At 35.8% G+C, this 26,598-nt stretch overlaps 1 protein-coding gene across 1 annotated transcript in view; it reads right to left on the bottom strand.

Moving 5' to 3' along the window:
- Positions 1-7,525: 7,525 nt before the first annotated feature.
- Positions 7,526-26,598, bottom strand: part of U2SURP (U2 snRNP-associated SURP domain containing) — a 56,998-nt gene continuing 37,925 nt past the window's right edge. Inside the window, exons 24-28 of the mRNA XM_012001317.1 lie at positions 22,477-22,636; positions 16,994-17,104; positions 14,297-14,415; positions 12,940-13,116; positions 7,526-11,750 (exon numbers count right to left, since the gene is read on the bottom strand). Of these exons, the coding sequence (XP_011856707.1) occupies positions 11,612-11,750; positions 12,940-13,116; positions 14,297-14,415; positions 16,994-17,104; positions 22,477-22,636 (706 nt within the window). The 3' untranslated portion in view covers positions 7,526-11,611. The remainder of the gene's footprint in view (positions 11,751-12,939; positions 13,117-14,296; positions 14,416-16,993; positions 17,105-22,476; positions 22,637-26,598) is intronic.

Raw genomic sequence — 26,598 nt, 5'->3', positions numbered from 1 at the left:
GCATGACCTGGGATAAAGGACTGGGTTCATTCTTGGTCAAATGTAGGAAAATGACATAGGAGAGGTTCTGAGAAGCTGAGGAGGGAAAGGAGAGGAGGGAGGGCTAGGTGTCGTGGTTTTCTCATGATCAGTTTTTAATTAGTGAAGGTCTCTCTTCTTGACCTTTGGTGACGGAAGCAGAGGCTTAAGGGAGGTTCACTCCTAACCTGACCCTTGTTGGGAAAGGGGCACACCCACACCAAAAGCCCTGGCTCCTCCTTGGCCCAGAAGGTGGGAGGTGTCTCATCACCCATAAGAATGGGGGTGGGAAGCTTAGGAGAGGTATGATTCACAAGATAAGATTTAGAGGACAAGAACATTAAGGTCCAGTTTCGGATTAACTTCCAGTGCAGGAGGATCCCACAGCATTCCAGCTCAAGAGTCACAGGGGAGAAGAAGGTTCCCCATGACCATATCATATACCAGCAAACAAACCCTAACCTGGTAAAATTACACATAAAAACTGAAAACAGATGAAGATACCCAAAGACTTACATTTAAGTTTATATTATACAATTTCTCTTTTCTAAAAATAGCATAGAGACTTATTTAAAAAAAAAAAAAACTCAGTTACAATAGCTTCATACTGGGAGTCTTTGGCCTTCTATCTTGGTTGTCAAAAGGAATCTATGATCTAGGGACAAGGCTGCCACACAGTATGGCATATGCAGGTGGAATTGCTTTAGACCTACCAATTTCTTCAGACGACTAGACCAGTTACTTCAGTCATCTTTATAGCCTGCCAAAATTTGCCTGTTTTATAGATCCCAGAAACCTTCCCAGCTGGGAGCAAGTAATTGCATCCAATTTGAATTACTTTTTAAAATGACATGTCACAAATTCCCAGTGCTGGCAAAGGTGCAGCAAAGCACCCATTCCTCAACATCAGAGGAAGTCAGAAATGGTGCGTTTTTGGAAGGCAAGTTGGCAACATGCATCACATGAGCTTTGAAATGTTTATATTCTTTGACCCAACAATTCCAATAATTTTTAAATGAATGAAAACAAAAATGTTATGCATAATGATGTTCATCACGGCATTCCTTAGAAAAGAAAAAAATGGAAACAACCCAGTTTCTAACAACAGGGTCTTGGCAAAGTAACCTACAGTAAATGATCATTTGTAGTCATTAAAGTTACATTTTCTAAAAATTTATAACATGAAAGGCTAGGTCCATCAAGTGCCCCCTTCCTAGAACTGGAACCTCCAGATGGACAGAGAGGCTGAAGGCTGAAGCCTGGCCAGACTGCTCCCATCTGTGTTTCTAGCTTCCTTGTCCTGCCACTGTCTCCTGTCCTGCTGATTCCTACATCTGGCTTTCCAGATGCACTGTCAATTCTCTGAGCCTCCATAGGCTTCCAACGAATCCTTTTTTCTTGATTTAGCTACAGATGGTCTCTGTTGTTTGTACCCAAAGATCCTGACACACCTAGCCAACCCATTAATTACATCATCAGACTGAAAAACAAAGTTGCCCAATCCCAGTTCTAAAGTGTTTTCGAAAGTGTTTGTGGAACCTTAGACCTCTGAGATCAGTTACGTTTGGAAAATACGTAATGTCTCCTGCCTGGGGATACACAGTACATACTCAAGGTGCTGAGAGTACTGCTATAAAGAAGCCTATTTAGTCCAGGATTTCCCAACTTAGTTTATCACACAACTCCCTTTTCCAAGTAACATCTATTAACACTCCACAGTGCAGTAGGTAGTTGTGCCAGTGACTACAGAAGCATTAAAGACTGCTTCTGCAGTCTACACAATTTATAATTTCCTCCTATACCAGCCTAAGAACAACAGGAGTGCTACGTCCTGATCATCCACTGGTTTGATTTCTGTATAACAGCACTCAAGTGAAGTTAATCTTAGGGTGAATACAACCTCTGTTGCAGGGAAAGGAATCACAAGATCCAAGGAAATGAGGAGTTAAATTATTAGAGAGCTGCTATGTGCTTGGGACATGTTAGATACTGTATTTATATAATCCCATGTAATCTTCACAGTCAAGAATCTCCTAACTTGTTTCCCTGTTTCTCTTGTCCTTCTCCCATTCTGTCTCTATACAGCAGCTGACGTGTCTTTTGAAATTACATCAGGTCACTCACTCCCTTGCTTAAAACTGTCAAGCCCTACCTAACCTCATCTGATATCAAACCGTCCTTTCCTCACTGCACTTGAACTCCATTGACTACTTTCCATTTCTCAGCACGCCAACATGGTCTCCCTCTAAATGTGCTTACTTCCAGCACCTTCGGCCTGGAACACTTGGTGCCCTATCTTCACACAGCCAGCTCTACCTTCTTACTCAACCTCACCACCAGTGTTTCTCCTTGACCATCCTAAGAAAGGTACCCCTCCTTCACTTTCTATCCTACCACCCTGTTGTTTTTCAGTACATTTTACCATCTGAAATTATCTTGTTCAAATTTTCGTCTGGTTCCTCCCCATTTGTATGTAAGTCACAAGACAGTAAGGACTTTGTCTGTTCTATTCATCACTATATATTTCCCCAGTGCCTGGTGCATAGTAGATGCTCAACTTGTTGAAGAATCCTGTAAAGTAGATGGCACACTCATGCTGCAAATGAGGGAACGGGCTCAAAAGACCTTGGTTAAACATCTTGACTGAGACCACACAGCTGGGAAGTGATTGCCTTGCAATGGCTGAAGGCTGAAGGGAGTCTTTGGGTCTCTGGAGTCCAGGTATTTTATTGTTGGGCAAGTCCCGCTGGGCCACGCAACACAAAAAGCCAGGTTTTCAAGAAGGCACTCTGGTTCTGTGAACCTTGTCTTTTCAAGCCCTGTATGAGCTCATCTAGATTCATTAAAGATGATCAAGGTCCAAAATTATCTACAGAAATCACATTCCACAAAAATATCCGAAGAACTCAAAGATCCTGAGGTTTGGCAACTAGATTTATTTACATATAAGATTATGAAAGTAATTATATCTAATACTTCATCTCTTTGCCCCAGTCTTTCTTTTTCTGGTGGGCAGTGTTTCAGTCAAACGTAAGAATCTGCACAAATTTAACAGACAGAAATACCATCTTACTCAAGACCAGGCAGCTGATCACGTTCACCTTGTCTCCAACACTCTGCAAGGAAAAAACTAAAGGTTGCAGAGAAAGTGGGGAGAATAAATGCATTGCAAGGCAATCAGAAGAGGCAAGTAGGGCACAGCAAGTCCTCTTATTTTCTTCAGAAGTTTATTACATCCTCCTCTGTTTTCATCCAAAGGGTCTGTTTCACCAGAGGTAAACCATCTTCCATACAGTCATAAGCTTTGCAAGACCCTCAAGGGTCCTTAGATGCTCAGTAGGTGCTATGCAAGGACACCTGACAAAGGGTCCAAGTGTGGAATAAAGAAGGGTAGGTATGAGTACACTTGGACACTAAAATAGCTTGAAGGCTTTTTCCCTATAATCTAAGTTATATACGGACATACGAGATACAAAGCTACGAAGTGGTGATCTGTGTAGCTAATATTTTGAATTTCACTATGGCACTTGAAGAGAGTCATTCACTGGGAAGACAATATCAGTATATACACTGATTATTAGTCATGAAGATAAACTATTCTAGAAATACACTAAACTGATCTAGACAGTTGAGTTCTGCAACTTATAAATGGCATGACAGGCTCTGAAATACACATTGGACAGTAATTCTTTATCTTAACACCAAACTGTTCTCTCATTCTTCATAAATTATTAGTCATGGTTTTATTATATAATATAGACAAAATAAATAATATACTTATTACAAAATACATGCAAATAAAGAATATTCTGACTTTTTACAAGTTCCATGTCATGTCAGTCATGAGAACAAACAAGTACAAAGATCATTCCCTGCTTAAAGACTTTCTCTAACATAGCTGCTATTTAAGTCAAATTACACATGCTTTCAGGGCAATCAATTCAGAATTAAAACAGTATTTTTAGATGTAAATGTCTCTGTAGAAATACTTGATATTTTTGCTTTGTGGAACTTACACATATATAGTATTTGGCACAGAATTAGACATGCTGCATATTTTTCTGGGGAGAACACATTCTTAAAATAAGATAGGATGTATCCAAAGTTGAGGAAAGCATCCTATGAAATATGTAAGCTATACATAATAGGTAACTTTGAAATTTACAGTTTAAGTTCATGTTAGCCAAAAGTTATTGTGATTAGAAAATATAAAATAGCTACTTAGAATGTTTTTTGGTTTTTGATACCTTTCTACATCCTGTGAGAGAGAGTGCTTACTTTTCTAGAAGTGAAGGATATGACAGATCCTTTATTAAAATGTTAGCACAGCCAAAAGCCATCTGAAAAGCATTTTCCTAAATGTTCTTAATAAACCACTCACATCCAGTAGCTATTGCACAGTGCAATAAAACAAAATATGCTGAAACAAAAATAATTTTACTAGGTAATTTTGCATCTCTCTAAAGAAATACCCAAGGCTGAGCAAATTATAAAGAAAGAGGTTTATTTTGGCTCACGGTTTTGCATGCTGTATGGGAAGCATGGTGCTGGCATCTGCTTCTGGTGAGGGCCTCAGGAAGCTTACAGTCATAGTGGAAGGTAAAGGGAGAACAGGCATACTGTATGGGAAGAGCAGGAACAAGAGGTGGGGGAGGTGCCACATTCCCCCCAGACCTCATGAACTACCACACCAAGCCAATCATGAGGGATCTGCTTCAATGATCCAAACACCTCCCACCAGGCCCCACCTCCAACACTGGGAATATTACATTTCAACATGAGATTTGGAGGGAATAAACAACCAAACCATATCAATCATCTAATACCACCCTCATGTAGTAAGAATATTTAGTGGCCTAGGTAGCCAAACTATATAGCAAGGCGCTTATTCTTTCCAAAGTCAATGTTTCAGCTATTTGGAGGACAAAATAATATTTCTAATCAAAGTTGTGCTCTTCTAGATTTACGTTTGTGCAGTTGTGAGAACTCCAAAGAACTTCACATGTCCTGAGGACGTTACTACAAAGCGGTTAATTTCTGAATTGAATTTAAACTGTAATTTCCTTTCCAAATTCCATATGGTTTGAACTCTATTCTAAAAGTAATTTTAGGGTACATTTCTTATTCTTGGATAATCTGAAAATACAAACTGTAACTTGCAAATATACAAAAACACAGGAGTTCAATTGTACTCACAATACTAGCCCTCTTCTTAATTCTCTTACAGGATACTGTTTTCTATCCACCCATTTTGTGAAAACTGCACACTGCTGCTCTGCGCTGAAAATCTGTAGATTTTTCTTTTACTTTGAACTTGGACAAAGAATCCAGTGCTTCATCATCCTTTATACTATTCTCCAGGCTTTTTCCACATATCCCCTATTTCAGCTGTTTACATTTAGATTTTCCTTTATGGGATTCCTCCTTCCAGGAACTTTGGTTAGGGGAATTCACAGTAATAAATGACAACTAATAAAAAGTATATTTTAAAATCTATTTAATAGTTTTTCTCATAGGAGATCAAGAATTAAATGCCATCTAAAACACTGGGAAAGCAGATTATGAAGTGGTACTCCATATGCAATAAATATGCCAACATATCACTAACTTTATTTATAAAATCCGTTAACTGAATACAAATCAAGTACAAGGAAATCTTTTTTTTTTTTTTGAGACGGAGTCTTGCTCTGTCGCCCAGGCTGGAGTGCAGTGGCCGGATCTCAGCTCACTGCAAGCTCTGCCTCCCGGGTTTACACCACACTCCTGCCTCAGCCTCCCGAGTAGCTGGGACTACAGGCGCCCGCCACCTCACCCAGCTAGTTTTTTGTATTTTTTAGTAGAGACGGGGTTTCACCATGTTAGCCAGGATGGTCTCGATCTCCTGACCTCGTGATCTGCCTGTCTCGGCCTCCCAAAGTGCTGGGATTACAGGCTTGAGCCACCGCGCCCGGCCAAGGAAATCTTTTAAAGGTATCAGTGCTATGGAATTATAGTGTTATTCTTTATCTTGTTTTCGTTATAAGATGTTCCCACCATTAGTTTTCAGGAATAATGAATATTTATTTAAGCGCCACTGTATGACAACCCTGTGCCAGTGATGTACATGTGATTTCATCCTTTCAATAACCATTCAAGGTTAATATCCCCTCTTTCCAGGTGATAAAAGGGAATGGCTGATATACAAATTCAAATATGACTCCACAGCCCAGGCCTTTCCTCTTCCTTCCCCACTGTGCCATGCCACATCTCGTTTGAAAATCAAAAAGTAAGTTATTTATTCTAAAACAGTTTGACACACTGTTTCCTAAGGATGGGAGAAAATAACTTGAAAAAAACCGAAAACGCTATTTTTCCTTTCTCTGTGAAAAAAATGAATAATCTAATCAGCGAGTTTACTACATGTCAAAATTTTAAGTTTTCTTTTCGTCATGCAATATATAAAACTAAAAAAGCATTCAAGTATGGTCATTAATAGTATTAATCCACTAAAATTTCACAATCAGTTTGTTTCAAGTGTATTTTGTACCCCATTATATGAAGTGTTATCAAAGTACATCATATGTAACCATTAAAGAGAACAGAGAGCACAAAAAGTTGTGAAAATGGTTAAAAAATAAAGAAAGTGGAGTAGTTGGCATATACACTTGGTATTACATGTTCTCTTTTGAAGTTTTTGATCAAAAATAGAAAATACTAACGAACCATTTGGGCTAAATCATTTTCAAATTCCATAATATGGAAGCAAAGAAAAAGTGGGCTTTGTAAAGGAAAACAATATACATGCAATAATATGGATGAACCTCGAGGATATTATGCTAAGTGAAATAAAGCACTCTCAAAAAAAGACAAATACTGTATGATTTCACTTATATGTTGTACCTAGAGTAGTCAAATTCAGAAACAGAAAGTGGAATGATGATACTGAGAGAGAGGGGAGGAAGAGGGAAATGAGTTGTTTAATGGGTACAGAGTTTCAAATTTTGCAAGACAAAAAACGTTTTGGAAATCAGCTGCGTAATCATATGAGTATACCTAACACCATGTTGTTAAGAGGTAAATTTTGTTATGAGCCTCTTCTCACAATTAAAATAACTGTCATTTTTTAAAAGGACCCAATGATTTGTTAATGTGACAGTGACATTGCAGGCATGTTTTAAAAACAAAGTATTTAGAGATACATATAAGTTGTTATCTGCATGTTGATGGTATGTAAGGTTCACTGTACTATTTACTTTTGTAGAATGTTTAAAATTTTCCTCAATGAAATAAACAGAATAAAAACTTTTAAAAAAGGCAGCAATAAGGAAATGAAATTTCCTAACCAAGAGAACCACTAGCATGAAAATACTTGATTATAGTTTAAACATGTAAAATGTAACATTTTAGCCATAACTGATAAACATGTCACATCACTTATTTCACTTGAGAGAAAGCTGCTGAAAAACTAATTATTAACTGGGCTTGCATCTGAAAAACAATATGGAGAAAATTACATGGACAGTCTAAGTTTGCTATGAAAACAATGTACTTTTATTAATTAAAAGTCAAAAACAACAAAAGGGAAATTTCACAACCTTTGTTTGCAACTATATAATCTTTATGTAGAAAAACTATAAAGTGACAGTCTGATCTGGAAAGCAGCTCAACAATAAACCTAATCCTTACATCAAAAGAAAGTAAATTATAGAATCAGTTCACCCAAAAGAAATTGTCTTGCTGTAGAATATTTTAGCCCAACTGATTTCAACTATATTATTCTCATTTCTGACAAACTGTCTTTCCTGATATTTCAAATCACCGGAGATGTAACAGACAAGAACCCGTTGAAGTAAAATAATAAAACACAAATACTCCAAGCACAATTACATGTGACATGATGAGTGCATTTAATCTATAATCTACAAAACTATACAAATTACCAATTATACATATAATCCATTTACATTGAAGCTCCATGAGGTGGTACTGAATAAACACTGAGGCATCAAATTTTCAACAATGGAACAAGGCTCACGGAACAGCAGCACATTCCCACCTTTTAGTCTATCATCTCAACACTTCCCCTGGAATTTGCACTTATTTATATATTATCTAAGTCCTACGAAGTTGGTAACAAAAATTTTAAAAGTCAAAAGGATAATGAATTAAAACACTCCCTAAAATCTATTCTAAAACATGCGTGTGAAATATGAAGACACCAAGCACTTTGTAAATGTGAGATTTTACAGTCACATGTTCCTTTAAACTTATACTAGTATCCTCACTAGTATCTGCACAATTTTCTGTAATAAAGCTTTTCACTAAAACTTAATAGAAGAGGAAAACAACAAAAAAACCTTATTTTTAAACTGTACAGTCTTAGAAAAGTGGTACTATTTATTTTTAAAACCAACTTTTTCTGCTAAAGAAATCACACTGTGTGGTCAGAACAGTTTAAGTCACTTTGGCAATACAGAGATTTATTTACCCTTATTTTGAATAACAATGATGATGATAAACTATTGTCATGGTCATATTTTTCAAAACTTATGCCACCATGGAGGCAAATGTGTACAGAATATTTCTAATAAACCTAAATTTAATCACAGTTAAAATTTCTCAAAAGTATTTTCAAGTGCTCAAGAATATTAAAGTATGGGAGGATATACATAAGTCATAAATAAGCAAGTATTCCCTCCAAGATTCATTAATTGGGATAAAGTCTCAGGGTAAGCCCACAAGAATGGTCTGCAATAAAGAAAAATCAGGTCTGTATAGAGTAACGTCTGCCACCTTTAGCAGAAAAGCCAATAATATTCTGAGCCAAATAAAAGCATCTTTTGATTCAGCACTTTCTGTTGTGTTAGTTTTAATTTCTAACTTCTCAACATGTTATAGCTCAGAAATTCCCATATGCTTACTATCTATAACAAGGAACTATATCGTTAAAGAAAAAACTCAGAGACATGATCATTTTCCATCATAGGTCTGTCTCTCTTTGGTAAGAAACAGACCAACACTTACTTATTTTCTCTCACCTACAGAAGAGAGGGGAGTTAAATGTCATTAACCTAGTAAACAATTCCTGTGTATAAACATTAAGTTGGAGGGTAAAGAGCCTAAATCATGCCCTAAACAACTCTAGCATGTAGCTGTGGTAGAGGACAATAGGTGTCCACAGATAGAACATGATCTTTCCCGTAACTGGAAGACCATGCCTATGAACATTCTAGTGAACCTATAGAAATTTTGCTCTGTAACTTGAGTGTCCTTCGGACAAGAAACATGAATAATGTGATTATAAAAATATGGTAGAATATCTTCCCCCTTATAAGTCACCAACTTCTGATCCCATTAAACTTTCATAGAATCCATGGGGGTATTAAGTAGGTTTACTCTAGATATTCTGTCATGAAGTAAAACTGGAAATAACCTATCTAATAATACCACTAAAAATTCAAGAAAAAAAAATCCAATACAATCTAATACATACATTAACAAATTTCACAGAATATATATTCTATCAGGCCTAAGAAATCCTCACCCACCCAACCAAAAGAAAGTCAGTTTCACCCACTGTAAGATAAACTATGATACTGGTATGTGGATCCAGAAAAAAAGAACTGCTAAACTCCAATGTAGTAGGAAAAATATTACAAATAAGCACCCAAAACTGACCTAAAATTTTCTACTCAATCCTGCAGGATGTCTTTTTTTAAAGAGAGAGAAATAAGCATCCCTTGCAACTTGACTGGAAAGATTATTACCTGACCAATTATTTCTAAGCCTATACTAGAAACCAGTGTAAGATGGAATGCCAAAATCACCACCAACTCGACACTACCGTTATTTTTGCAAAGAAAGGTAGTTATATAAAATTCCATTCTCCCAGGCAATGAACAGGAGAGAAAAACATGTTATTTTTTAAATGGCTACATTTATAGGTTTTTGAGTATCAGCACCAAATGTTCACTTTTAATTATTCTGAACAAATTTTTAGGAATTAATGTTTCCTAACAAAATGGACTAACAAAACAGTGAATAAGGAAATTACTTTCAAGCAATATTTGCATGCTGATAAGAACCATCAAGTAAAACAGCGATTGGTTCATTTCCAAAGCTACTGTGGGTGTGCACCGTTTGGAAATAGTGTATCTCACTGCTCAGCTAATATAGCTACTCTCCAAACCATGGGTACAGCATATCTTATTTTGTGACTAGGCAAGATTAAGTAAAACAAGTTGAAAAGATTTTTTAAAAAAGCAAGTTAAATCAAAATAATCCATTGTTAGAATAGTTTTCTACTTTCTCTTTTAGGGAGGAAAAAACCCATCAAACCACTGTATAAAGTGTCTACATAAAAAATTGAAATCAAGATTCACAAATAATAGTGTCAGTTCAATTCTACATAACCCTTTATTATATTTATAGCAGTATTATGACCAACATTACACAAGTTTTATTTCTTCCTCATATCGTAGCAAATTTATTTTCATAAGAGTTCAACTCTGCAAATGGTTTAAATCAACTTTTTGCACCTTGAATTTACAAACCATTAGATACTAAGTTTCCTGAAATACATTTTATTTTTAAATTTTACTTAAAGCTACAACTAAACCCAAGTCTCTTGGGGGCAGGGGTGGGGGGAGTAGGCGGGGAACCAACTAAGCTGTTTAAACAGAAACTTGTAAAAAATATTCTGATGCCAGTGTTTGAAAGATAGCCTACAGAAGATTATAAAAGGTCAACGATCATACAAGAGAATTCTATGGCCAAACCTTGTTAGAAAATTTGTTTGACAAATAAACTTTTTTCATAATAGAAGAGGAATTGAAAAGATATTTAATTTCCCCCTAAAAGTAAGTAGTTGCTCAGAACATAGGTTGGATATATGGAAATCATATTGCTTCTGTGAAAAAATGTTTCATCCAGGCATTCCACTAACAAAACGCCATGCCATATCTACCTAGTCTTTGATATGTGGGTATTAGTATTACCCAAGAGAAACTTATCAAAGAAAATGGTTAGCAAACCACCAAATAGGAGTCTCAGGTTCCTTAATTTGGATAGTCATCTTAGTAAATATAAAACTTAAGCTACTTGAACACTGGGGCTTATAAAGTGCATCAGGTATAAGAAACACAACAGTAGTGTGAAACTCAGTAGGACTTTAAGGGACTTAATATCACCGGTGGGGCAAAAAAACAACATTATAGTTTTCTGTTCAGATTTTATTTGAAATCTAATTCAAATTGTCAAAGCTACAAAAGGGGGGAAGACATCTGTATTATTTTTGCTAAGTCACAACATCCTAAAACAAAATACTACTACTGTCAGCAGATCCATTATACACATTTCTGATGAAATCCATTAGAACAATAAAAATTTCATCTTGAGAAATAGCCACAATGAAAGTAATTTACACAATATAAAACAATGACATCTACAGATGCAGTTGCTCATGAGTTTACACATGCATACACAAACAAACAAACAAAAAACCCCAGGAATGCTCTTTCATTTGATTTTTTGTTTTTGTTTTTTTAAAAAACAGACCATTCAGGCACAAAACAAATCGCATTTCCAATAAGTGACAGCATCTTAAAAATTTACGTCAGTGTTTGTTTTTCTTTGACTTTTTATGAGACCTGTGTGGAGATCTGGACTGGGATCTGGACTTCTTCCCTGATTTTTTAGGGGATCTAGACCGTGATCGCCTAGACCTCTTAGGTGTCCTTGAACCAGATGGTGATCTAAGGAAACAAAAAAATCCCAATTGATAAAGAAAGAACTCATGTGATCAAAATTGATTATCCTTAAACGATTGAAAATGACCTTTAACAGAGCATGGTGAAAAATCACTGGAATAAGACTATGAACTTCTAAACTTTAAACTCTATTATACATACACACACACGGATTTATTTTGTACTTACTATGCACTGCATCAATGATCATCAGTAGAGCACTTGTTTACAAAGACAGATTTCTGTGCCTTATCACTGCTCTACTGAATCAAAATCTCTGGAGGTTAGAACTAAGAATTTGCATTTTTAACAAGCTCCCCAAGTGACCGATAACCCCCAAATTTGAACCTTTAATCTACAAGATAAAGTTCAAAGTTGCACCTAAGATCATTCGCAAAATTTAAAAAACACAGCAGCTTTGAAGTTTATCACCTTGAAGCAAACAACTACTGCAGTATCGTTCAAGGGCATCATTTAAGACATTATAATTTTGTAAGTGCTGTGTATGAAGATTACTCAAACCAATAAACACACATGTACATATACATACATATATAACACATACATACATATATATGCAAGTGCCATTTAGAAAAGGAGAAAGGTATCTATTCTATAAAGATTTCACTAAAAATAGTTACAGTAATAAAGTATTAGCATATAAAGCAGTTTTAGCTCTTAGGAAAATTCCTCTATGTATCACCAGATAAATAATACATTTCTGAACCATTTTTCTGGAACTAAAGGAAAAAAGTATATGAAATACTAAAATACATACTGAAAAAAATGTATTTATGATATGTATTTCCAAAAGTATCTACCCAAGAACTTGCTAATAATATTGCTATGGGGGAAAAATGTATGTTGCTTTCAGCTTTGACAAAAATCCAGTAATATTCTATAGAAACTAAAGAACAGAATGAAAAGTAAAGCAGCTAACCCTATTCCACAGAAAACATTGGATATGATGTTTAAAATTCTTGGCTGGTCCTCACTTGTTGGAAGCCTTCACTTCAGTCATGAAAGAGATCGAGATGAGGAGGTGAGAAGGAATAACCAAAAATGAAAGTGTACCTCTTTGGTTTTCTAAAATCCTTAAAAAAAAAAATGTATGCCAACCAAATTATTTTCAAAAGCTGATGAAATGACAAGGAAACTAGTATCTGAAATATTAGCAAAAATGACTTGCATTTACCTTTTGGCTTTTTTGCTAACATCTCTAGGAGAATCTTTGTGAGATGACCTGGACCGTGAGCTCTCTTTATGAGATCTTTCTGAACGCTCTGATCGCTCCGATTTTGGTGATGGGGATTTCACTCGTCTACCACTGCTACTGCGAGATGGGCTGGGGGATGTACTGTGTCGCCTCTTCCTATGGAACAAAGCCCCCAAAACATTCCATAAATGAGCAAAGGATCAGGTATTCATTTTCCTTTACTAAATTAGCTATTAATTCCTACCAGCTTACTCTTTTAATCTAACCATGTAATGTTACTTTTAACAATATTCAAAGTCCTTTGTAACAAGAACAAGTAAGTCTTAAAGATAGGTTGTCAAGAGACAACAACTGAATTCAACTAAATTGGATTTTCTCTTTGCAATGAGAGAGGTTATTAAAACAACTGGCAAAATTCAATTAAGGTCTCTGGATTAAATATCAGTTTTTTTAAATGTTAATTTCCTAAACTGATTATTTTTATTGTGGTTAAATGAATGTGGTTAAGAGAATGGGGCATCATGTTGGCAAATTATTCTTAAATGGTTGGAGATGGGACAGAAGAGGAAGAATAAAGCGAAAGTAGAAATACTTTAACATTTGGGTAATGTGGGTAAAGGGTAACTATCAATTATACTATTCTTGCAACTTTCCTATAAATCTAAAATTATGTCATAATAGTAATAAAAGACAAAAAAGTGGCAAACTTTTAACCAATTGGCATAACTTGTTATTTGTAACTATCTGTAGAGTGACTAAGCTAGATTATTATTTGCAACGGCTTGGTCTTTTTATTAGGAAAACCTCAGTTCAGTTAAAGGAAACAATTTTCTTTACTCAATCAGATTTAGGAACTGTGAGAGTAAGAAATAAAAACGGAAAGAGAAATGCTTTTGATTAGAATGAAGACTTAAAGTGACCTATGGCCTATGTAACAATCTCCTTTAAAGATAAGACTAAGACTCAAGTTGACAAGTAGCAGCCTCAAGCACAAATACTGGAAAAAAATGCTTAAATTGGATGCAATAAGGAAGATCTAGCAAGTTGTTTTGTTACACAAGCCTCAGGTTTGATATCTAATACTGTAATTGAATTCTTGCACTGAACTAAGGTTAAGGATACCATATAAACCATGTGAAGGGATGATGCACCCAGTTAACTAAGTGCCAACTAAATGCCCCATTTCTCTGCTACTTCCGCCTTCTGCAAGCAGGACCCAAACAAGTTTATCATGAACAAACATTTCCAGTTTGCTGGCATCAATAATGAAAATATTATAAAACACCACTGCAAATCTTGAAACCACTAAATGCATTAAATATGGGAAATGTTATACCTTTCCTTCCTTGTCGGAGTACACTCATCTTTTTCCTTCTTGTCTTTGGAGCGAGATTCCAATTTTTCTTTATCTTTCTTGTCTCTTTCTCGTTCTCTTTCTAACTCTTTCTCTTTCTCCTGTTATTTTTTATAGAAAATATTAAGTTGTTTAAAAATATCAATCTGGGTTAATCTCATTTATATAACAATATTTTCTCTTATAGGAAATAATTTTTAAAATTACTACTTAAGGTACAATACTGTTTTAAAAAAAAATCTACCCCTCCAGGGAAAACTAGTCATTTCTTTTGCTTATACTAAATAAAACTAATCCTAGCAACAGCAGCTAAACATTTACTGAGTGCTCACCATAGGCCAAACAATGTACTAAACAACTTTCCACAGACCATTTCATGCAATCATTTAAAGCATCCCTAAGAAAATTATTATCCTCATTCTAGAGATGAAAATTGAGACTCAGAAAGATTAAGTACCATGTCCATGGTCACATAAGAGAGTCAGGTCAGAATTTGAGACCAAGCTCTAGAATCAGAGCTCTTCCCCTACTGTCCCACCTGCCGAAAAGTTCGAATCAGAAAAAGCCAACAATGTACTGTCCTATCCATCATAAGTTACAATAAAATAGTCAGTAGAAAGTGATCCCTCTAACTATAAACAAGTTGATTTAATCAAAAAGAGCTCTTACCAAAGAAAAAAGGCTGGAAAAGGAAAATGGTTATTCATAGTATCTTCCATCAAAATTTTATGAGTGGGAAACAAGTACCAATTACACTGCAAATTTTAAATCCTAAATACAAACTGACTACATGACTCTACAATAAACCAAAAAAATAACATATTTGCATGCTACAACTGTCACTTCTCATTTGAAATTCTGATTTCTGCATACAAAGGAGTGGCTACGGACAATAAATCCACAAAACTAACTAAGTTCTTCATTAACAGGAATTTCTCTATGATTTACATGCATCAAGCAAGCTATGTGATAGCTGATTCTTCTAATTTTTAAAAGGTGAAAAAAGCCTATACCAGAAGTTGGCAAACACTTTTTATACAGAGCCAGACAGTAAATACTCTATGCTTTGTGGGCCACATACAGTCTCTGTCACAACTACTCCACTCTGCCACAGCAGAGTGAAAGCCACCCTACAAAATACCTAAGTCAATGTGCATAGCTGTGTTCTAGTACAACTATTTACAGAATCAGGCAAGGATCATGTTCCTTCTCTCCAATTATAATCATAGAGTGCAAGGAGACTAAAGTGGTAATGTAAGTATTATTCATTTTGTGCTTGCTACCATCAGAACAGTGAGCAATCTCAAGGCGTAATAGGAATATGGGGGTATAGGTAAGCAGCATCTTTTTTTTTTTTTCGAAGTTTTTCAAGCTTGTTGCCCAGGCTTTTTCAAGCTTGTTGCCCAGGCTAGAGTGTAATGGCGCCATCTCGGCTCACTGCAACCTCCGCTTCCCAGGTTCAAGTGATTCTCCTGCCTCAGTCTCCTGAGTAGCTGGGATTACAGGCATGTGCCACCATGCCCCGCTAATTTTGTATTTTTTTATAGAGACGGGGTTTCTCCATGTTGGTCAGGCTGGTCTCGAACTCCTGACCTCAGGTGATCTGCCCACCTCGGCCTCCCAAAGTGCTGAGATTACAGGCGTGAGCCACTGCGCCTGGCCATAAATGTAGCATCTTTTACAAAATCTCATTTATCTTTTTTCCAAATATATAGAGTGCAACTTTTTAAAGAGTAGTGCTGAGCAGACTGACTTCTCTGGTGATCTGTAGGATGCATTTCCTGATTGATAATGAAAATGATTTCCTGATTCAGATGTCTACTTTACAGGAACCATAGCATAGCTAAAATACTTATAATGAAGAGTAACAGTAATAACAGTAGCTATTATTAACTCATAATCTTACAAAATTGGGAATATCAACCCAGTTTCAGAGAAAAAGCAGGCTACAGTGACTTGCCTAGGAGTACGCAGCAGAGAACGGCACCACAGTTGCTCTACCAGACTCCTCCCCGACACCAGTTTTGTATATTAACAACTTCATAGTGATTGTAAGTTCCCTTTTTATGGCTCTTTCCTATTTCACTTTCTATATAATCTCATTATTATTATTACTCTTTGCAATGACAGTCAAAATTAATAGCAGTCTCAACAAAATTCCTGGAGTTCCTGGTTCTAAAATTCTCTGCATGTTCCTATAAATTTTGTGATGCATGAGAAGATAAAGTGCCTCAAACACTCAAAGCTCACCAATGAGGTATTCTACCACTTGCTGTCCCTCCTTGGAAACCATGAGAAATGAAATAAACTTCTCAACACCAGAACTTCCCAAACCCTGCCTCCATCTTTTTCTTTCTGTACCACCTCTCAGGGTTGTTGGTGTCTCACCGTCACAAATGTCCTGAAGGGTTTTCCAGTTTCAAAAGCATGCTGTTAGCAGAATTAATCTTCTTGTCCACAGGTAGTACCCAGAATAAAATAGTGTGCTGTTGCCTTTCAGCTCCTTTCCAATCCAAACACTTTTAAAATATCAAATTTCAAATGTTTCTAATTGTCTACCAGTATTCAAAATTTATACAAAGGATATAATTTGAAATCATCTTTAGGTATACCAATATTCTAGGTAGTCAAATAAATAACTTCAAAAAATGTGTATTGTTAGGTATACTTATTCCTTACTCGTTGAAGAAGTTTATCTCTGTAGTGTTCTACTTGCTCCTGAAAACTCTGGCCTGGTTTTTTAGGTCTTTTCCCAGATTCCAATTCATCCTGAAACTTCATAACTTTGAGCTGTGAAATAAAACATTTTAAAAATAAGCATTTTCATCATTCTAGATTCTCAAGCACTGTTTTGCTTCTTTTCTATAGCAAAGTAGTAACTAATTAGTACTTAGTCAAAATATAACCTCACCTGAAGGCCAACTGTCAGACAAGTCCAACTAGGCAAAAATCAGCTGACCAGATGGGAGCCCTCTCTGGTCATGAGAGGATTCAAAAACCATGAGTCATGCTTCATGGCTGTAAGAACCAACCCACTTACTCTCAACACAATTATAACAAATTTGGTATCTGGTTCCCCAAATCAGAAAAGCAAGGTTGCTAAAGGCAAGCACACTGCCAGCAAGATATGACAGTCAGCAGAATGCAGATAAACATCTTTAAAAAACAGGAGGGGGTGGAAGGTGGGAGGGCTGTGACATTCCGGTTCAGCTCATGTAAGACCAAACACACAAAGCTGCACACAGTCTGAAGATCTCACTCACAGTGCAACCACTAGACATCAAAACACAAAGAAAAAGTTAAATCATATTTGGAGGGTACTTTATAAGACAGTAAGAGCAAATACTGATTAAAACAGACCAGGCCAGGCGCAGTGGCTCACGCCTGTAATCCCAGCACTTTGGGAGGCTGAGGCAGGCGGATCACCTGAGGTCGGGAGTTCAAGACCAGCCTGACCATCATGGAGAGACCTCATCTCTACTAAAAATACAAAATTAGCCAGGCATGGTGGTGCATGCCTATAATCCCAACTACTCAGGGGGCTGAGTCAGGAGAATCGCTTGAACCTGGTGGGTGGAGGTTGCAGTGAGCCGAGATGGTGCCATTCCACTCCAGCGTGGGCAACAAGAGCAAAACTCCATCTCAAAAAAAACAACAAAACAGAAAAACTTCCATCTCTTATTACCTATATAAGTGGACAAAGGTATTTGTACAAAATATTCATTGTAGCATTGTTTGTAAAAACAGACCACCTAGATAGATGTTTACCCAGAGATTTCTGGCCAATACACCTACACACAAACACATACATATAATATATAATGGCAATGGATAAAGATGTGAAAAAACTAGTAAAATCAGTTACAGGGAGAGAAAAAACCTGCAATAAGTGAGCTTAATTTTGCTTTTTATTCTGGAGATATAAGTATCTTAAAATTGTGTACTATATAAAAATAGTAAAAAGAATAAATTCATTATTTATTTTGAATTTAAAAATAAAGACTTCACAAAGTAGTTAAAATAAAAACTACCCTAAGGCTTAAAGGAGCTTAAATTACCCAAAAAATTTACAAGGGTGAAAATACCTTCTTCTTAATTTCTAAGGGAGGACTAATAAGGTGGAAAAGTATGAGGACCTGGAAGATCCTCCAAGTGGTAGAAAGCACATGGATCTTGGATGGTACCACTGGGCTGCCAATCTGCTCAATATTGTTCCACTCAAAGAGAAACAGGAAACATTCTTGTCCCACGAAATTGCTGTAGATGCTAACATTTTATCCTATTTTATTCAGACATTGATATATCCTTTAAATGGACTAAATGCTGCTACAGCATTTTATTTATACTTCAAAACAAGACCTCATTTGCTTTTTACCCCCTTTACTACAACTTAGTTTTTACCATTTCTCCCCATTCCAAGTGGTATTTTCTTTCTTTCTTTCTTTTTTTTTTTTATTTTGAGATGGAGTCTTACTCTGTCGCCCAGACTGGAGTGCAGCGGCACAATCTCGGCTCACTACAACCTCCACCTCCCAGGTTCAAGCGATTCTCCTGCCTCAGCTTCCGAAGTAGCAGGGTTACAAGGCACATGCCACCAAGCCTGGCTAATTTTTGAATTTTTTTTTTTTTTTTTTTTTTTGGCAGAGATGGGGTTTCGCCATGTTGGCCAGGTTAGTCTCGAACTTCTGACCCTCAGGTGATCCACCCACCTCGGCCTCCCAAAGTATTGGGATCACAGGCGTGAGTCGCCATGCCTGGCCCCAACTGGCATTTTCACTATTTTTGACTTCATGAATGTTTCTTCTACATTCTCCAATTTTGTCCTTTTTCCACCTGTTTTCGCTTTTTTTTAATTAATTATTTTTTGAGACAGTGTCTCACTCACCCAGGCTGGAGTGCAGTGGCAGTTATCTCAGCTCACTGCAACTTCCACCTCCCAGACAGAGTCTCCCAGGTTCCCGCCTCAGCCTCCATGCCTAATTTTTGTATTTTTAGTAGAGACAGGGTTTCACCCTGTTGGCCAGGCTGGTCTCAAACTGCCCACCTTGGCCTCCCAAAGTGGTGGAATTTCAGACATATTTTCACTTCTATAATCAGGGTCTTTTATAATCAGAGCTTGATGTTCTCTCCTTCTCTTCTTTCAAAGCTCTCTAAAAGTCTACATTTTTTGTGTGTTTTAATCATGACTGCATTTAAAAAGATAAGATGTAAGGCTAAGAAAGCAAGGGGGTGGGGTGGGCAACATAAATAGCTAAGTTCATCACTGTGTGAAACCTCTCGTGACCAAGATGACTCTTCCACAGAATGTATTTGTAGTAAATCGGTTTGGGTTAAAAAGAGTCAAACAATAGACCTGAATGTTACTTAGGGGAGAGGAGGGATTCCTAAGATCATCTTTTTAAAAATCACTATACAATTCCTACTTATAGTTCCTGTTAATATAGTCTAACCGAGGCTCAAGCACAAGTCCAAGACACACAGAAAACAGATGATCAAGGGTCTCAACACAAAAGGAAGTGGCCCATGCAATGGCTTAACCATCCCTCCCTTGTTGCCTTCAGGCAACAGACAGTTATCACCTTCCGACTCAACTGTTCACTCTTTCCTCAGGGACCAGGACAGAAAGTGATCCCTCTCTTCCAACAAGATAGAAGACCCTCCACTTGGTTCCCCACCCACTATTCTACTTGTTGGTAGAAATGGGGACAACAGAATGAGAAAAGGTAACTCCAGCCTAGGCACTGCTCTCAGTGGTATCTGAAAGATTAAGAACTGGCTTCTGGCCACCACCACATCATATAGCTACAAGATTTTTGTGTTTTTACAAAGCATGTTTTATAACACGAAGCATTTGGTTTTTATTTACTCCATGCTAAAAAAAGGTTCAGCTATAGGTATCTTTATTAGGACACATGTGGAGATGCAAAATTATCGTATATATACTATAGAATATAATAGAACTAATTAGAGAAACTAATTTAGAACTTAATTCTTTATTTAATGGTTCTCCAATAAAAGGGTTAGTACTCACTGGATTCTAAATCTCGAAATGGATATCCAAATTTAGGGGCAGAGAAGAGAGCTAGTTGTGAAAAGCCCTGGGATAAAGCTCATGAGCCCTGAGTTCTAGTCCAGGTTTGCCACCTGTTGTGGAACTTTATTCCATATGACTAAATCTCTCAGGGGAAACACAGGAGAAGGATTAGATAATTCTAAGATGAAGCCAAGATACACATTTTAAAATCAGGACTTAGTTCATAGTCCAAATCCCGGAAAGAAAACTAAGTTGTAAGAGGCAGTACCTAAGAAAGCAGGAGAAATAATCACTGAATACATAAAGGAGAGGCTAGATTACAAAAGAGCACATGTAGTATGGAAATGTATGCATATAAGGTGCATGTGTGCAATGTGCAAGCATGTGTATCGCATATACACATATACAAGGTGGAAGAATAAGATTTGTAAAAACCACCTAAGTTAACAAAAAAGCTAAATTATATGGTTTCCTCTCTTTAAGTTAATAAGGAAATAGAACATTCTAAACAGTTGGGGCATTTATATAAGGGAATAGCTTCTATTATCAAGAAAATGTATTTTTATTTAACTCGAGTCTGTTTCTACTCCAACAGTTTCATCAGGTCAGAGAAAGGCAGAGCTTCTCGTAAGGTGAGAGGCGTAAAAGAGGGGCATATGTAGGTTGAAAAGGTGCACAGGTGAGTGTGTTCACTGACACACATCTTATCCCCCTAAAAATCATATTTAAAATGTGTATGAATACATCCCAGGAAAAAATAAATCAACTAATCAACTCTGAAAATCCTTCATGTCTACTTATAAATGACACCACGATGACTCTACGTAAGGTTAAAACAAAATGCTGTCTCTGTTTACTTTTCAGTTCGGTGATGTCTGACAAAGAGGTGGGCAAGAACTTGTATCAGCCCAACAGTGGTTATGTGGAGAAGTGGCAATGAGGTAACCAATGTGATAGGTATCATATGTTAGTAAGGGAGACAGTACTAACATACAGTAGGCATTCAAAAATACTGTTCAATGAATGTATACAGTATGAAAATTCACTCTCATACATTCTTTAGAGGTTTGAGACTGATTGCTAAACTCCTGCTAGCATTTACTGGGAATATTTCATCCCCTTGAGGGCATTACAAAGCCCTTCTCTCTCTGACATGTCTGAAGAGCCTTGGACAAAACAAAAGGCATTTAAAAAGGAGAGGGCAAGACCAGCCTGGGCAACATAGTGAGACGTAAGCTCTATGCAAAAAAAAAAAAAAAAAAAAAAAAAAATTAGTTGGGCTTGGTGGTGTACATCTGTAGTCCCAGCTACTCCAGAGGCTATCTCTTGAGCCTGGTAGCTTGACATTGCAGTAAGCTATGGTCACACCACTGCACTCCAGCGTGATCAACGGAGAGAAACCGTGTCTCCAAAAAAAAAAAAAAAAGAGGGGGGAGGGGGAAAAGGGAGGGAAATGTCTGCCTGAGATAGTCTGGGCTCTTCCATACATTTCCCCATTTTTTAGTATTAAGACCCACTCAATGTCTACTCTCCTCCATACTACAGGTACAGACATTAAAAATGAGCCTAATAAAATGTAAACTTAACTAGAACATGCCAGAAATATTTTACTTTTTCCTAGTTACATACTATGAACACTCAAAATGAAATGGATTTCTCATAGTACCTAACATATAATGTATTACATATGTATATACATATAATCTAGATATTAGAATCCATTTCTTCAGAGGATCTCCTATGTGCCATGTATTAGAGATACAATGATGAAGAGAAAACAGACATGGTCTTTTCTCTTCATGGAAAGTACAGCCTACTGAGGAAGAAAGACATTAAATAAGCAAGTAAGCAAACGAACAAAATACACATTCACATACATAACTCACAATACATATAAAATCACACAGTAATAAATAGGAAGAAGCAAGCAAGCCCAAAAGGGTAAGAAAAGGCTACTGTGAGTGAAAAGATGGTTGAAGAGGCCTGAAGAAAAGTCACCTGGTATGAAGAGTTCTAAGCAGAGAGAGGGAACAGTATGCACTAAGATATAATGCAATGAGGCAGCTTAGTTTGGTGGAGAAAGTGAAAAACCAATAAAGTGTAATTTAAGTTTCACTGCAACACCAACCTCAATTTCACGAAGTTTGGCTCGTTTTTCCTCACTCATTTCAGAGTACTTAGAGAACTTGGACTCAGTCATTTCTTCTTTGATTGGATTAGAGTACAAATGATGTTCTTCAGATTTGGAACTTTGAGTATCTTCTTCATCTTCACTTTCTTCTTCTTGACTTTAGAAATAAGCAGAATACATTATATGTCAAGACAGCAAGAGTGTACTATATTTTATAGTCCACCTATTTTATTTTTCATTGTCTTAGAGCTTAAATAATGCAACCAAAACATAATAGGACAATTCATACCTCAAGCATTTTTTGCAAAATATTTGATCAATATTTTATAGACAATTTTATAAAACACTTCTTTCCTCCACAGAAAATGTGTGAACTTCAACATAAGCATACTTTAATAAATTCTGCTTATGTTATCTGTGTGCCTTCCATTTGCAACAAACTTTCCTTGCAGCAGTTAAATGAAACGAATAATCTAGTTTCTGCATACTTCACAGTTCAGAGTGATTTCAAGAAGCTTCATGTTTTCCATTCCTGAGTTACTTCACTCATATTATTGTGAGTAACAATATTCAAATATTGTATGTTCTCATTTATAAGTGAAAGTTAAGCTACAAAGATGCAAAGACATAAGAATAATACAATGGACTTCTGGGACATGGAAGGATGGGAGGGGGGTGAGGGATAAAAGACTATAGTATATACTGGGTACAGTGTACATTGCTCAGGTGACAGGTGCACTAAAATCTCAGTAATCACCACTAAATAATATATCCATGTAACCCAAAACCACTTGTACCCCAAAAACTATTAAAATGAAAATAAAAATTAAAAAAGCTGTATGTGAGACTTTAGTAACTTCAGCAGAGCCTATAATCAATCTAGAAAATTTACATGAGCTTGAGTCAGTTACTATGAAATAATCAATACAGCCAGTAAAGACCTTACCTGATTAGCACATAACCTTAATAACAAAGCAATGTATGCATTTTATATATTAGCAAATATCAGTATTCACATTTTAGTTGATTCTGAAAGTTGCACTGGTTCTGGGTCAGACAGGAAGAAAATAAAAACCTGAGAGACTATCATGAGTAAGTCACTTAGAATACAAAGAAGAAAAATTCTCCTGTCCTTCCAGAAGCAGTCTAGTGGAAACACAAACAGGAAACTATGTGTAAAGCTGGTCATCAATGCTAGTACAGGATTAACAAAATGTTCTTGAAGCACAAAGAATGAATGGTTTTTTAAAAAATATATTTTACATTCTGGGACTGGGTTGTGTGCGTGTATGTATTATTGGCAAATAAATCTGGGCAAAACAAGATACCCACGTACAAACAAACTCAGAATGTTTATGTATATACAAACAAAATTCCTACAAACAATGTTGACTGTGATAACATTATTACTGGCATAACCTAGAACAAATGCTGTTTTGCCTTTAATACTTGAACCTCACAAGCCTTTCTGTTAGTATTTGGGTACTAAGGACATTCTACGATAAGCAGAAAGATTCCTTTTAATACACATGTAGAATTATTCCTAACAATGTAAAAACGGTTATAAACAAATTCTTTCCAAATAAAATTTAATTAAAGTCTTACGTAATAAGACCTTCCTTGTATGACAGAAAAATTTACACCAGGCAGATAAAAAGAAAGGCTGTCAATTCAGAATCAGAAAAGATATGATACTGAGAAAATTCTGATACTAGTTTTTAAATTTCTCAACCAAAGGTCCTTTCTAGACATTACAAAAATATTTTACTAACTCCATCTTCAGAACCACACAAATCATTAATATCACCATATGGGTACAACTAAATACAGTATTAGTTAAGGAAGAAAAAAGTCCAAACCAACAGTTTAAAAATATTCTTTTTGGAAAAAAAGTTTTACTTAATATTTCTCATTAATTTGTCAGTAATTTCCTAAATATACTTTTTAGTTAATTTTTTTTAAAACACAAGAATTTCCTGTTTTATGGTACACAAAATTTTACAAGTGTTTCAGATGCTTTTAGATTGTTGAAGTGTATGTCTGTTTATGTAAACAGGGATGTTTACTGAAGAATTATTCTAGAAGAGTCAATAAGGACATGACTTTGTTAAACTGAGTCACAGTTACTATAAAATACAATACAGCAGATATTGATTACTTAACCAATTCTAGCCTGTAAAATTTTTTCTAATTTTTTTGCAATTTTAAATATTCTTTGGTAAACATCCTTGTATGCTTACCCAAATATTTGTTTTCAATAATAGATGAACACAGAACAGGTAAATAGATTAAAATGGAATAATACCAATGATACTGAATGAAAAACGTGCCACAGAATAGAATGTACAGTAGTATTACATCATTTACGTTCAAAGAGCTATGCATGTTTTTATATACACAGAAAGGGTCTAGATGGTTGAACATTAACATTTAACCATATTACTTAAGACTTTTTAAATGAGCTCTATTCATGATTTAAAATATGTAAATATTTTAAATTGCTATTATAATTTTTTCAACGCTTAAGCAGTTTTTCTAAACTGGTTTTGGCCTTAGCTTTTAGTCACAATTCGAGGTTCAAATCATATCATAGCTTATTCCTCTTGTTCTTTAAAAAGACATGCAAATTCAAGATTCTAAATCAATACAGTATTCAATACAAATGAAATTGCTTTTTGTAACTTTTCTCCAAAACGTGCTTTAAAAATCACATTTCTGCCACAAATCACAATATTGCCACAAAATACAGTAATTACTAGTTACAAAATCAGCCTTAAGTAAAAAGGCATTTAGGATTCAGCCACTAGAGAGTAGTAGTGAGGCATGAGAAAATTTCAAGGATCAGAAGCTGAGCAAAAGCTTTTTTTCCTTGCTTTGTACTTTGTTATGTTTACATTATTATGATTTACAGAGAATTCCTAAGAAAAATGAAAAATCTAAAATTATACTTCTGGTGATCCAGGCTTCCATCATTGTATGATTATTTCAACATCAATGCTAAAATGTACTCATATTCCAAACATTAACACAAATATCAGTTTTATGCCAAAAAAGAAAAAAACCTAATACCTTTAGAAATAAAACTAATGAAACAATACTTTTTTCAGTTCAATGGCTTTTCTATCCTTCCTTCCCCCTAAATTAAATAATTATTTTATGAGTACATATACTACTTTTAAAGCAGTGATTCTAAAATGATAAGATGTTACTAATCATAGGATCATGAACATAAAAAGGGTTCGGAAAACCACTGTTTTAAAGCAAACTGAACTAAACTATTCTCAATTTGTGTATTCCTAAACAGCCTCAGACAGCTATTTCCATTAGCAAGCCACATCTATATTTTGTAAATATTTTGTCATCATCACTGCTGACTTGTTCTAATCACACCAACATTTCTAAAAAACATCATTGTAGACAAGTTTTCACCATCATATCAAACTGTGTTTCTATAGCCTGCTGACTGATCACATTTTCCCAACAATCCAAATGCCCATTTATTAAATCCACACAAATGCCCATATTGTGCTAGGACACACAGGGGCTTTCTCTTTGCTCTCACTTCCATCTGAGAACAACAGAAGAATGCAAAATTTTAAAAGACAGTAACCTGTGCTTTGTGTTTGTGATAACCATCTCTTCTACTCATTAAAAAAAAAAAAAAAAAAAAAAATCAACTCCCTTTGTAATGATTTTGAAAAGTGTCATGCACTTCCTAAAACCTACCAATATAAACTTGCAGGAGAATCTAAGAGCAGAGTGTCAAATACAGAAACAATTTTGGGGTGATTACCAAACAGCAAAATCAAAATTATTTCTCTATATTTCAAAAGAAAAGATTTTTTTTCCTTTGTATTCATTCTTAGTTCTTCTGAAAGGTTTATATTTAAATTAACACAATGGCCATAATGAAGTATTTTTCTTAGCAATGTACAATCCAAAAGAAAGGAGTATAACCTTTCCTACTCACATTTTAAAAACCACTTTTTGTGGAGCCCAAAACAATATTTGATGGCAAAGATTTGAAACAAATGCAGTTGACCAATTAGTAACTACAAAGTGAGAATGTAACCCAGCGTAAAAATCTCACAAGCAAAATGAAACCAGATCCATCAAGAC

This window comes from Mandrillus leucophaeus, unplaced genomic scaffold, assembly GCF_000951045.1.
Source record: "Mandrillus leucophaeus isolate KB7577 unplaced genomic scaffold, Mleu.le_1.0 Scaffold1176, whole genome shotgun sequence".
NCBI classification, from domain to species: Eukaryota; Metazoa; Chordata; class Mammalia; order Primates; family Cercopithecidae; genus Mandrillus; species Mandrillus leucophaeus.
This window is presented reverse-complemented; position numbering and strand designations above follow the sequence as displayed.